Here is a 14,897-nt window from a genome sequence, read left to right on the forward strand (position 1 = left end):
TATGTTCATGTCCTAATCCTCAAATCCCTAGAACTGTGAATCTGTTACATCACGGTAAAAGGGACTTTTCAGATGTGATCACATTAAGGACCTTGAAATGGGGAGAGCATCCTGTATTATCTAGCAGGCCTAATGAAATCACAAAAGTCCTAATAAGAGGGAAATTGAAGGAGATTTGACTACAAAAAAGAGACGTGTCAGAGGGACACAGTGTAAGACATGAGGAGTCATTGCTGGCTTTGAAGATGCAGCCATTAAAAGCTAAAAAGCAAGAAAAAGATTGTCCCCTACAGCCTCCAACAGGAATACAGTCCTCTTGACACCTTCATTTTATCTTAGTGAACCCTGTCAGACTGCTGATCTGTAGAATGACAAGATAATAAACTTGTGTTAAGCCACTAAATTTATGATAATTTGTTACAGTTGCAATAGGAAACAAAACAAATAGGTTCAGAATTTGGGGTGTGATACAGTGAAACTAGTTCTAGAAAAGTTGAGTTTGAAGTGCCTATGTGACATCTTAGTAAAATTGATCAATAGACAGTAGCTGGCTGTGTGGGTCTGGAGCATAAACTGGGGATGTATAATTAAGAGTCATCAGCATACTGAGATTAGTTGACACCATCAAAGTAGATGAGGTCACCATGGGCAAATATAGATAGAATGCAGAGAAATACCAAGAAATTCCAACTGACTGTGGCATGTTCAAATTCAGACAACACCCAAAAAATTCAGTATAGACAGTACAGCAGTAACACCTTAGTATAAAAGCTGCTGCTGCTAAGTCTCTTCAGTCGTGGCTGACTCTGTGTGACCCCATAGATGGTAGCCCACCAGGCTCCCCCATCCCTGGGATTCTCCAGGCAAGAATACTGGAGTGGGTTGCCATTTCCTTCTCCAATGCATGAAAGTGAAGATGCTCAGTCCTGTCCGACTCTTAGCGACCCCATGGACTGCAGCCTACCAGGCTCCTCCGTCCATGGGATTTTCCAGCCAAGAGTCCTAGAGTGGGATGGCATTGCCTTCTCCGGTATAAAAGCTGAACTCTAAAGTCTAGCTATTCTAGACTTGCCCTAACAAAGCTTAAACACAACCTCAAAAGGATAATCTGCAAGTACTTTAGCTGCCAGCCAAAGAAAACTGTAATACATTTTAAAGAAAGAGAACAAAATCTAGACATTCTAAATGATTACTAAACTAAAAATTACTAGACATGTAAAGAAGCAGAAAAACATGATCTCATAATTGCAACAAAAACTCAGTAAAGAAACTTAAGAGATAATTAGAAAACAAAGACCATAAAAGAGTTCTTATGAACATGCTCAAGGATTTAACAAAAGAAATGGAGGATATAAAAGAAAATAACCAAGTGAAATTTCTAGAATTTAAAAAATACAAGGTCTAAAATGGGCAATTCAATGAATAGAATTAGAGATCACATATGTCAAGAAGATTAAGGAATGTGATAATAATATTAATGAAATATAAACTATCCAAAATGAAGCAAAAAGAAAAAAAATGACTAAATATAACCTTAGTGACCTGTGAGAATTACTGAGGAATGTAACATAAATAAACTTTGAGACCCATGATGGAAGGGAGCAAAGAAGAGTATTTGAATGGCTGGAAATTTTTGAAAGCTGATGTAAAACTGTAAACCCACAGGATTGTGGAAGCTCAGTTAATCACAAACAGGTCAAAAGCAAAGAAAAACAAAGCCATAAGGCTATAAAATTACTAAAAACAATAATAAATAATCTGGAAAGAAGCCAGAGGAGAAAAGTAGAACACATTACACACAGGGAAACAAGAAAGAAAACAAACTTCTCAATGGAGTCTATGCAAACCAAAAAGAAAACAGATCTACACTGCAAAAATGGCTGAAAAAAAAAAATCTAGAATTCTATACCCAGTGAAAATACCTTTTGTAAATGAAAGACTTTTTTCAAATAAACTAAATCTGGGCAAATTAATCAACAGTAGACCTACAATGTAAGAATATAATTAGCAAAATGGTATACATACACTCAACCTTACAGGCAGTTCCATGACAAAGCTTGTCAGATTGGTTAAGCATATGATGTCATCAACAACAACAGAACACTGTAACTATAAAGTGTTTCTATAACTTTGTTTAGAAGTAAAAGGATGAAAAAAGATATGCCACACAAACAAGCACTAATTATAAGAAAGATGGAGGGGCTATGGTGATATCAGACAAAGCAGACTTGAAAGTAACAAATGTTACTAGAGATTAAAAACAAAAACATAATAATAATAAAAGAATCAATTCATGAAGAATATATAAAAATCTTAAATGCTTATGCTCCTATTAATAGCTTCAATACATGAGGCTAACGCTGACAGGATCAGAGATAAAAAAATTCACCATCACAAATACAAGATTTTAGCATCCCTCTGAATAACTAAAAAAGTGAAATATCAGTAAGGATAAATTTGTCTTGAAAAGCCATAACCAACTGGACCTAACTGATAATAGTTGACATACAGAGACAGAAGAGCAGTCTATCCAATAACAGTAGAATACATGTTATTTTCAAGTACATATGAAACATTCACTAAGCTATACCAAAAACAAGATTCAATAAATACTCATCTACTTGGAAACTGATCATCCTATATTATGGGTAACAAGAATAAATTATAATTTTAAAAAGTTTCATTTAACTGAATGACAATGAAAACACACAAAAAAATTATGGAATGCAGCTAAACCAGTGCTTAGAGGATTATTTGTAGCATTAAATGTTTACAATGAAAAGACAAAAAAAGTTTAAAATTTCTTTACTGAGGGGCTAGAAAAATAAGTGTCAATTAAAGCCAAGTTAAGCATGAGAAAAAAAAAGTACATTAAAGGAGAAAGAAAATGGAAAACTGACAAGAAAGAAAGTAAATGAAACCAAAAGTTTAGTTTTATTTATAAAATTATTAAACCTCTAGCTAAGCTGATTAAGATAAAAGAAGATACAATTGCTAATTTTCAGTAATGAGAGGGAACTGCTAAAAATCCTATAGATAGTAAAGGATGATAAGGGAATATTAAACAATATTATACTAACAAACTCACTGCTATAGGAAACATGAACAAATTCCCTGAAAGACACAAATATCAAAACTGCATCAGGAAAAACTTTACTAGCCTTATAATAATTACAGAAACTGATTTCATAACGAAAACCTTTTCCACAGATGGTTTCACTAGTGAACTCTACCATATTTTAAATATTTAAAAATAAGAGAGAATTCCCTGGCAGTCAGTGGTTAAGACCCCATGCTCTCACTGCTGAGGGCCTATGTGAGGATCCAGGTTCAATTTCTGGTCAGGGAGCTAAGATCTCACAAGCTGTGCAGGGTGGCCAGAAAATTAAATAAAACAAAAAAGAAATAATACTAATTTTAATTTAAATTCCTTCAAAAAATATAAGAAAAACACGTCTAAACTCATTTCATGAAGCCAACGTTACCCAGATATCAAAAACAAAGATATTACAAGAAACCATCAGATCAAAAGGCCTAATTAACACAAATAGTCTTTAAAAATAGCTAATCCAATGTAGCAGTATATAAAAGTGTAACACAACATATGGAAGTATATGCACCATATGGAGCTTACCAGGGGAATGCAAAGATGGTTGACTTTGGAAGATCAATCAGTATAATTTATCAGGTTAACAGAACCACAGAGAAGTACCATGTGATTATTTCCGTAAGTACAAAAATCACTTGATAAAATCAAGTGTGTATTTGTGATTAAAAAAAGTCTCTTAACAAAAAAGGAACAGAAGGGAATAACTTTAAAAAAGCATTCGTAAAAAAGTTAATGCTAATATCACATTATAAGGTGAATGAATAAATGGTTTTCCCCTAAGACTGAGAACAAGGGAAAGGAAATCCAATTCTCACCATTTCTATTCAGAATTGAGCTGGAGGTTGTAGTTGCGAAAGGTGAGAAAAATGAACAGACATTTAGACTGAAGTGGGGTTAAACTTTTCTTTATTCATGGATAATATGATTGATTTGGTAGAGAATTCAAAAACTTGACATAACATATGTGAACTTAGTTAAGTCTGCATACTTACAAGGTCAATATACAAATCAGCAATAAAACATAACAAACACTTTTTAATGCCATTTGTGATAAAATCCCAAATCTTATTTAGGAATAATTTAAGCAAAATATATAGAAAATGTATACACAGAAAACCAGAAAATACTGTTGAGAGAAATTATAGGGAAATCAACTAATATGGAGATACAGTATGCTTACAGTTTAAGAAAATGTGTCATTAGGATGGCCACTGGCCCCAAATCTATCAATAAACTCACTGAAACACAAACAAATTCCAGTAGACTTTTTTTTTTGACAGAAATTGACAAGGTTATTCTGAAATTTGTACAGAGAAGCCAAAACCAATTCAAATCATTACATTACCTGATGGCAAGACTTTTGACAAAGCTACCACAGACAAACTGTGGTGATGGCATAAAGACAGATAGCAAGTGATGGGAAAAGAGAGACTAGACAAAGACTCAAGGCAGACCTCCTAATAAGCAGTGCTGAAACAACTGGATAGCTATCCATTTGGTTAAAAAAATAAACACTGAAGTTCATCTTATACCAAACATAAATTTAAATCAAATCAGCTCGCAGACCTAATACAAAAAGCTAAAACCATAAGACTTCTAGAAGAAAACGTGATAAAAACAATGTGAGAAAGCTGAGATATCTAGAACAAATGGAATGAATAGGTCAGGACCCCCACCCCCACCCAACTCTAAAATGATGGGAAAATGATTTTAGGGCTTTGGAAACTGACTAAGAGCAACATACTGAGAAGCGTTTGATCGTTAAAAACTGCTGAACTTCAGGCATCAACTGCGAGAGTCAGCTGTACTCCTGTCTGGTGCTTCTCCCATGACCTAGTCCACATGGGTGAGGTTGACTGTGTTTAAACATGAAAAGGAAAACTTGATGATAATGAAAAAAATAACAAGGAATCTCAACAAAAATTGAGAAAATAGAACATAAAGATAATCAGAGAAAAAAGGAACAAAATCCCAGAGACTAGAGGGATAAAACCAATCATTTAAACTTATGTGTAATGGTAGCTTCCTATGGAGAGGGGAATTCAAGGGATTATATATATATATATATATATATATATGAAGAAATAACAGCTGAGAACTTCTCAAATCAGATTAATCTACAGATGCAAACTCAGCAAACCCAAAGTAGGATAAACACAAATTGATCCATACCTACATGTAAGACAGTCTCACTGTTGAAAGCAAGAATAGGTGGGTGAGTGAATGAATGTATGAATGAATCTTGATGGCAAGAAGAGAAAAACAACTAACTCGTCATGTACCAGAAAACAACATGATTAACGACTGACTTTTCATGAGAAACAATGAAGGCCAAAGGTAGAGAAATGATATATTCAAAGAGATGGAATTTTTTAAAGAGAAACCTATGAATCAAAAATTCTATATTCAGTAAAATTATTCTTCAAAACTGAATGTAAAATAGCCACTCACAGACAAATACAGATCAAGAGAATTCATCGTGAGCAAATCTGACTTATAAGAAATACTAAAGGAAATTTTTTAGACCAAAAGGAATTATCCTTAATTCCCTTGTTTCTCCCTTTACAATCAATACATCGGCAAGCAAGGCTTACTGGCTTTATATCCAAAATATGCCTTGAACCCATTACTGTATTTTCCCCCCATCTTCCCCTTCCAAGTGAGCAACCACCTTGCATTCTTATTTCGACTTTTCCAATAGCCTAACTGATTTTCCTGCTTCTACTCTTATCCCCCTAAAAGCCTACTTCCCAACAACTGCTAGGGTATTAAAAAAAAAAAAGAAAAGAAAACTAGATCATACTATTCTCTATACTATTCATACTGAATCTTTTAATTGGCTTCCATGCACTTAGAATAAAACACATACTATTTGCCATAGCTATTCTTTTCTCCTATCATCCTCTCCTCCCTTTGCTAAGTTCCAGCGCACTGGGTTCTTCGTATTCTCCAGACATTCCAGGTTCATTTCTGTTTCAGAATTTTTGTACTTTCTGTTCCCTCTGCCTAGTATTTGTCACAGGCAGATCTTTACACAAGCCTGGCTTCTTCTTATTCAGGTCTCTTTTCAAATGTCATTTCCTCAGATACTTTTCCTAAATCACTCAATCTAAAGATTCCCTATACACCGTCAGTTGTCTCCTTTTGCCTTGTAAAATTTCTGTAATAGCATTTATTATTATCTGAAGTTGTAAAGCTTACTTATTCTACCATTCATTTAATGTCTACTTCACTCAATAAAATGGAAGCTTTATGAAGATACAGATCTTACTATCTTGTTCATCAAATATATATATAACTTTAAAATTTATGCTGAAATATAAACACTTCTGAATTCTTAAAAGATTAAAAATCCTTTTTGTTCTTATTTAGTATTTTATAAATGCCACATTTAATAAATTATCCCAGTGTTCTGTCTCAACTTTCTTAATGAAAAGAAAAATTGAATATTCCTCCAATATTATCTCAGATTCTAAAAGAAAAAAAGCCGAGAGTCTTAGATAGCAACTGTACTTGTCTTGTTTACCATTGTATTTTGACACCCAGACAGGGACTAGCAAAGAGTAATTATGCAGTAGTTACTGAGTGATAGATATAAACAACTGAGAGTAGATATGAACTCTTGAGAGTAGAGAGAAACAGAAAATGCTCTCAGCGGTGGGGGTAAGGCTACCTCTCCATCCCCAGTCACTACCTTCCTAGGTCTTAAGAGAATTATTAAATCTATTTTAACAGACTGGATTTCTTGAGGGCAAGGGAACATGTCCTTTTGTTTCCCAAATATTTAGCACTGGCCCAATAATATTTTTTTTAGTAAATGCAAGAGCATCAGTCTCTTCATTTGTAAAAGGGAAGTAACAAGATCATCTACTTTAGAGTACTGAAAAACAGGAAAAAAGGGGGAAAACATCCCCAACAAAGTACTCTTTCTCAAACATTAGGTTAGAAAAGCACAGGAGAACCTTTCATACCTGTTCTCCTATGAAGTAATGTTATTTACTCACCTACCTAGAAACTAGTATCATAAGCTAATAAGATCATATACTATTTCAGCACCAGACACTGTAGACCCCTGCTCCCTAACAAAAAAAAAGGTAGCTTATAATGAAGACACAAACCTGCATAAGAAAGTCCTAATGTCACAAGAGAGAAAGAAGACTAACAACAGTGACATTTTGGGGAATCTAACAGTGCAGTCACTGAATATTCTAGAGCTCAGGGAACATTCCATTAATAAACTTTACATGAAAGAAGTCATTACTATTCCAGTAGTCTCAGTAGCTGCATACTTCTTCCCTTTATGTTTACGAGAAGATCAGTGGAACTGAAAATACAATGTAAATTTAAACTATTTTGTGGCTTTAACTCCCAAAGGCCAGCAGTCCAAACACGAAAAGTATATTACAGCAACAAAATCTAATACATTAAATATTTTAAAAAGCTTTTATTTAAACAAATTCTTATAGTCTACAAGTCCAATCTAAATGTAAACTATTATTGTGGCTTTAATTCCTGAAGTCTAGCAACCCAAATATAAAAAACACACTACCACAACAAAAGGGCTTCCCTGGTAGCTCAGATGGTAAAGAATCTGCCTGCAACACAAGAGACCTCAGTTTGATTCTTAGGTCAGGAAGATTCCCCTGAAGAAGGGATAGGCTACCCACTCCAGTATTCTTGGGCTTCCCTGGTGACTGAGCTGGTAAAGAACCCGCCTGCAATGTGGGAGACTGGGTTCGATCCTTGGGTTGGGAAGATCCCTGGAGAAGGGAAAGTCTACTCACTCCAGTATTCTGGCCCGGAGAATTTCATGGACTGTATAGTCCATGGGGTTGCAAAGAGACACAACTGAGTGACTTTCACATCACTCACCACAAGAAAACTAACCTATCAAACATCTTAAATTTTTTCTTTAAATGCTGAAGCGATCTTTAGTAAAAGCCAGTAAGTTTCAAAAACATGCAATTACCTCAGATTATGATTTCATTATTGATGACATATAGGAAAGTAGACAGCATATAGCCAGTTCACCCCTTTGGTTGCAATTAAATGTCAAATTTTACTCACTAAAACTCAGTTATATTTTAAATAAGTATTTACTGAAAAATAATATATTTTATGTAGTGGGAAAAGCCTTATCACAAAAAAACTTTAAGATTAGTTATTTTACTTACCAAAATGCAGTCCACCTTAGATTGTATAGTTTTGCTAAAAGAAAAAGAAAGTTAAATTAGTAAGACTAATAAATGTATTAAATATTCAAAGTATTTTCAAACACATGGTAATTCACTATCCATATCCATTTTTCCATATCCATGAAAAAAATAAGTTAAATTTCTAATTAAGATTAGGCATTGGAGCCTAAAACTGCATTTTCCACAAAGCAAAACAAAAACCTATCTCCTACTCATCATACTAAATTCAATCCTAAAACACGATCAGAATATTTACTGAGTTCATTGCTATACTAATCTTATTGTTGTTATACTCTATCATTATAACAGATATTTTAAACAAACAATTAAATTTCTAGTCATACACAAATCTGCAGATGTATTAGTACATATAGTACATATAGAAATAGAACAGAGTTTACAATGAATTACGATTTTTTCTGTATGCTTGCCACTTTGAACAATGATTTGTTTAGCATTTAAAAGCCATAATGGTGTAGTATTATCTGTATATCTAAAGACTTGTTACAAAGTAGATTCTCTTGGGGACTTTCCTGGCAGTACAGTGGTTAAGACTCCTTGCTTCCACTGTAGGGGAGTGTGGGTTCGATTCCTGGTTGGGGAAATAAAATCCCACATACAGCTTGTTGAGCTGTAAGAATTAAAAAAAAAAATAAAGTAGATTCTCTTCCCCTACCCTCTTTCTCCCTCCTCCCTCATATATACACAGACACACACAAACATGGACTCCCTAGACATAAAAGTAAAAAAGATTAGCTAAAATGACAATAAGTTGGAGAAAAAGACTATACTTAGAAATAACACAAAAGACACTATATATAAATTTAACTGAATTACTGAAAAAAGTGAACAATATATAAAACAAATGAAGCCAGTATAAAATAATTTAATAACTGAATCAACACATCAAAGGGCAAATGCAATGACATCATACAAAAGTTCAAAGATAGTTTATATACAATCATAAAAGATGTTACAAACCATATTATCTTCAATAAAAGGTTCTAGAGCCATATAAATGCAAAAAATGGTTATTTGCCTTTATATACAGCTATACATTTAATCTGTGGAGTAAGCAAAATTAAGTATTTAAATCACAATTCAGTTAATGCAGTCAGTAACCTCAAAACTTTACCCTTGTACTTGAATTTCAAATTTGATTATTTAAAGACCAAAGTGTGACTGTATTAAACTCAACTGTAAAATTCAGAATCATTAACAGAAAAAGAAAAGTAAATGATACCTTTTGGTAAGAGGAACTGAAATCTCCTCCTCCAAAGAAAATCTTTAGAAGTTTAAAATTTTGGGGGATTTTGGGATTGTGTGTATAGCTTCTCACTCATTAGCAGCTAAAGCGTGCTATCTTTCTCACTTAACTCCCACAGTTTCTCTGAGATAAGAGGGTTTTCTATACTTTAAGAATTGCTGTGAAAAAATAATGTATCAAAAATATAACTGTTTCTCACCAACAGTTTTCATTCCAATGCCAAAGAAAGCCAATGCCAAAGAATGTTCAAACTACCACACAACTGCACTCATCTCACACGCTACCAAAGTAATGCTCAAAATTCTCCAAGCCAGGCTTCAATAGTATGTGATCCATAAAATTCCAGATGCTCAAGCTGGATTCAGAAAAGGCAGAGGAACCAGAGACCAAATTGCCAACATCTGTTGGATCATCAAAAAAGCAAGAGAGTTTCAGAAAAACATCTACTTCTGTCTTATTGATTACGCCAAAGTCTTTGACCGTGGATCATAACAAACTGTGGGAAATTCTGAAAGAGATGGGAATACCAGACTACCTTACCAGCTTCCTGAGAAATCTGTATGCAGGTCAGGAAGCAACAGTTAAAACCAGCCATGGAACAGACTGGTTCCAAACTGGGAAAGGAGTACGTCAAGGCTGTATATTGTCACCCTGCTTATTTAACTTATATGCAGAGTACATCATGTGAAATGCCAGGATGGGTGAAGCACAAGCTGGAATCAAGATTACCAGGAGAAATATCTATAATCTCAGATACACAGATGACACCACCTTTATGGCAGAAAGTAAAGAAGTAGTAAAGAGCCTCCTGATGAAAGTGAAAGAGAGTGAAAAAGCTATGTTAAAATGCAACATTCAAAAAATGAAGACCATGGCATCCAGTCCCATCACTTCATGGAAGCAATGGAAACAGTGACAGACTTTATTTTCTTGGGCTCCAAAATCACTGCAGATGGTGACTGCAGCCATGAAATTAAAAGATGCTTGCTCCTTGGAAGAAAAGTTATGATCAACCTAGACAGCATATTAAAAAGGAGAGACATTACTTTGCCAACAAAGGTCTGTCTAGTCAAAGCTACAGTTTTTCCAGTAGTCATGTACGTATGTGAGTTGGACTGTGAAGAAAGCTGAGCGCCGAAGAATTGATGCTTTTGAACTGTGGTGTTGGAAAAAACTCTTGGGAGTCCCTTGGACTGCAAGGTGATTCAACCTGTCCATCCTAAAGGAAATCAGTCCTGAATATTCATTGGTAGGAGTGATGCTGAAGCTGAAGCTCCAATACTTTGGCTCCCTGATGTGAAGAACTGACTCATTGGAAAAGACCCTGATGCTGGGAAAGATTGAGGGCAGGAGGAGAAAAGGATGACAGAGGATAAGATGGCTGGGATGGCACCACCAACTAGATGGACATGAGTTTGAGCAAGCTCCTGGCATTGGCGATGGACAGGGAGGCCTCGCGTGCTGTGGTCCATGGGGTCGCAAAGAGTCAGACGTGACTGAGCAACTAACCTGAAGAGGGTTTTCTATAGTTTAAGAATTGCTGCTAAAAAATAATATATAAAAAATACAACCGTTTCTCACCACCTTGGTCTAAACCATCATCATTTCTTTTCAAAAGTGTTATAATAACCTTCTAATTGGTTTCCCTACATCTATCCTTAGACCCTCCAGCATCAGTCCTGTGAGCTACTCTCAACCAAGTGTTCAAAGTGACACCATCCACCACATTAGTCCTATGTTCCTGGAGGATCCAGTCCTCTGCCATCTTTCTCATCTCATATCATACTAGTCTATTCCTCATTCATTTAGCTCCTGCCATGCTGGCCTTCCTGCTGCTTCTCAAGGGAGGAGTAGGGCCTTGCACTGGCTTTTTCAGTCAGCCTCTAAGACCCTTCCTCCATATAACTTATCCATTCACTTTCTTCATGATTTTGCTAGATATTATCTTTTACAGATACTTCCCTGACTACTTCTTCATGTAAAATACTTTCCATCACTTATCTTCCTTGGCTAGAATTTAAATTCCATGAAAATGGGCTCAATCTGTTTTGCTCACTGCTGTATTATCACTTGGCACATGTTAGATGTTCAATAAAATCCACTGAACAAATGAGTGACAAAATGTACACTTAGTCCCCATATAAAGAAAATTCTTTGGGACCACTTAGAAAAGCATATTTTAGACAAATTAACATGAAAGTGAAAATATGATTTTTTTTAAACCGTAGATCTAAATATATTCCCCTTTACTAGAAGCTTTTAAATGTTTATATAAATGCCATTACACTGTATATATTCTGCAAATGTCTTTTTCACCCAACCCTGTCTTTGAGATCTCTCCATGTTGATACACTTTAGATGAAGTCCATTTATTTTAACTGCTGAAAGTATTTCACTGAATGACTATATCACATTTATTCATCCATTCCTCTACTGAAAGTCAATTAGGTACTTTTCAGATTTTCTTTAAGCAATGCTGCAACAAATGTCTTTGTACAAGTCTCCTGGTATACACAATCAAAAACTTCTCAATTATAAATCTGGAAGTCAATTTTCTAGGATTCATGAATATGTACTTTCAGTTTTATTATGTATTACAGAATTCCTCTCCAAAAGTTCCTGTATACATTCATATTTCCATAGGCAGAATATATAGTCTCTATTTTCTTATTCAGTTCAGTTCAGTCACTCAGTCCTGTCTGACTTTTTGTGACTCCATGGACTGCAGAATACTAGGCCACCCTGTCCATCACCAACTCCTGGAGCTTACTCAAACTCATGTCCATTGAGTCGCTGATACCATCCAGCCATCTCATCCTCTGTCGACCCCTTCTCCTCCCGCCTTCAATCTTTCCCAGCATCGGGGTGTTTTCAAATCAGGCAGCTCTTTGCATCAGGTGGCCAAAGTATTGGAGCTTCTCAGCTTCAGTATCACTCCTGCCAATGAATATTCAGGACTGATTTCCTTTAGGATGGACAGGCTGGATCTCCTTGCAATCCAAGAGACTCTCAAGAGTCTTCTCTTACACCACAGTTCAAAAGATTCAATTCTTCAACACTCAGCTTTCTTTATAGTCCAACTCTCACATCCATACATGACTATAGGAAAAACCGTAACTTTGACTAGATGGACCTTTGTTGGCAAAGCAATGTCTCTGCTTTTTAATATGCTGTCTAGGTTGGTCATAACTCTCCTTCCAAGGAGTAAGCATCTTGTAATTTCATGGCTGCAGTCACCATCTGCAGTGATTTTGGAGCCAAAAAAATAGTCTGCCACTGTTTCCCCATCTACCTGACATGAAGTGATGGGACTGAATGCCATGATCTTAGTTTTCTGAATGCTGAGCTTCAAACCCAACTTTTTCTACTCTCATTTCTCCTCTTTCATTTTCATCAAGAGGCTCTTTAGTTCTTCTTCACTTTCTGCCATAAGGGTAGTGTCATCTGCATATCTGAGGTTATTGATATTTCTCCCCGCAATCGTGATGCAAGCTTGTGCTTCCTCCAGCCCAGTGTTTCTCATGATGTGCAGCCCAGTGTTTCTCATGATGTGCTCTGCATATAAGTTAAATAAGCAGGGTGACGATAAACAGACTTGACGTACTCCTTTTCCTATTTGGAACCAGTCTGTTGTTTCATTTCCAGTTCTAACTGTTGCTTCTTGACCTGCATACAGATTTCTTAGGAGGCAGGTCAGGTGGTCTGGTATTTCCATCTCTTTCAGAATTTTCCACAGTTTATTGTGATCCATACAGTCAAAGGCTTTGGCATATTCAATAAAGCAGAAATAGATATTTTTCTGGAACTCTCTTGCTTTTTCCATGATCCAGCGGATGTTGGCAATTTTATCTCTGGTTTCTCTGCCTTTTCTAAAACCAGCCTGAACATCTGGAAGTTCACAGTTCATATATCGCTGAAGCCTGGCTTAGAGAATTTTGAGCATTACTTTCCTAGCGTGTGAGATGAGTGCAATTATGTGGTAGTTTGAGTTAATTTTCCTATTAACTTGTGCAAAAAATGTACATGCAGATGACATTTATACACGATACATATAAACATTAAAAACTTGCCATTCTGATGGGTATGAAAAAATTTTAAATTGTCAGCATCCTAATTACTAACAATGTTTTATACTTTTTCACCTGCTTCTTGACTGTATGGGTTCTCCATAAGCTGCTGGTTCTTGTTTTTGCCCATTTTTAAGTGGAGTTGACGATTTCTTATTAAATTGGAATAGTTCTTTATATATTCTGGATACTAGTCTTCTCATCTGAAGTTTGCTAGTGATACATTTTAGTAACTTAGTTAGTTCAGTCACTCAGTTGTGTCTGACTCTTTGGGACCCCCTGAATCGCAGCATGCCAGGCCTCCCTGTCCATCACCAACTCCCGGAGTTCACTCAGACTCATGTCCATCGAGTCCGTGATGCCATCCAGCCATCTCATGCTCTGTCGTCCCCTTCTCCTCCTGCCCCCATCCCTCCCAGCATCAGAGTCTTTTCCAATGAGTCAACTCTTCGCATGAGGTGGCCAAATACTGGAGTTTCAGCTGTAGCATCATTCCTTCCAAAGAAATCCCAGGGTTGATCTCCTTCAGAATGGACTGGTTGGATCTCCTTGCAGTCCAAGGGACTCTCAAGAGTCTTCTCCAACACCACAGTTCAAAAGCATCAATTCTTCGGCGCTCAGCCTTCTTCACAGTCCAACTCTCACATCCATACATGACCACTGGAAAAACTTACTGAAGTTTAAATTCTTGACTTAGTAAAATTTATTAATTTTTTTCTTTATGACCTGTGCTTTTGTTGTAAGAAATCCTATCTAGCTAAAGTTTTGAAGACATTCCATGTTTTGCTCTAAAATTTTTGAAGTTAGTTTTTTTTATTTTGATTTTAATCAGAGTTTATTCTGTATGGTATTTGGCAAGCCAATTGTTTCCTATTTTTCTATGGGCTTCCCTTGTGGCTTAGCTGGTAAAGAATCCGCCTGCAATGTGGGAGGCCTGGGTTCAATCCCTGGCTTCGGAAGACCCCCGGAAGAAGGGAATGGTATTAACCCAGTCCAGTCTTTTGGCCTGGAGAATTCCATGGATTGTATAGTCGATAGCATTGCAAAGGGTCAGACACGACTGACTGACTTTCATTTGGGCTTCCCTGATAGATCAGTTGATAAAGAATCCACCTGCATTGCAGGAGACCCTGGTTGGATTCCTGGGTTGGGAAGATGTGTTACAGAAGGATAGGCTTGGCCTTCCCTTGTGGCTCAGCTGGTAAAGAATTCACTTGCAGTGTAAGAGACCTGGGTTCAGTCCCTGGTTTAGGTAGATC

At 36.1% G+C, this 14,897-nt stretch overlaps 1 protein-coding gene across 1 annotated transcript in view; it reads right to left on the minus strand.

Moving 5' to 3' along the window:
* The window catches only part of RFX7 (regulatory factor X7), a 139,846-nt gene that overhangs the window by 65,820 nt on the left and 59,129 nt on the right, over positions 1-14,897 (minus strand). Inside the window, exon 2 of the mRNA XM_040226583.1 lies at positions 8,284-8,317. Within this exon, the coding sequence (XP_040082517.1) occupies positions 8,284-8,317 (34 nt within the window). The remainder of the gene's footprint in view (positions 1-8,283; positions 8,318-14,897) is intronic.

Source organism: Oryx dammah, unplaced genomic scaffold (genome assembly GCF_014754425.2).
Source record: "Oryx dammah isolate SB20612 unplaced genomic scaffold, SCBI_Odam_1.1 HiC_scaffold_26, whole genome shotgun sequence".
In the NCBI taxonomy this organism is placed as follows: domain Eukaryota; kingdom Metazoa; phylum Chordata; class Mammalia; order Artiodactyla; family Bovidae; genus Oryx; species Oryx dammah.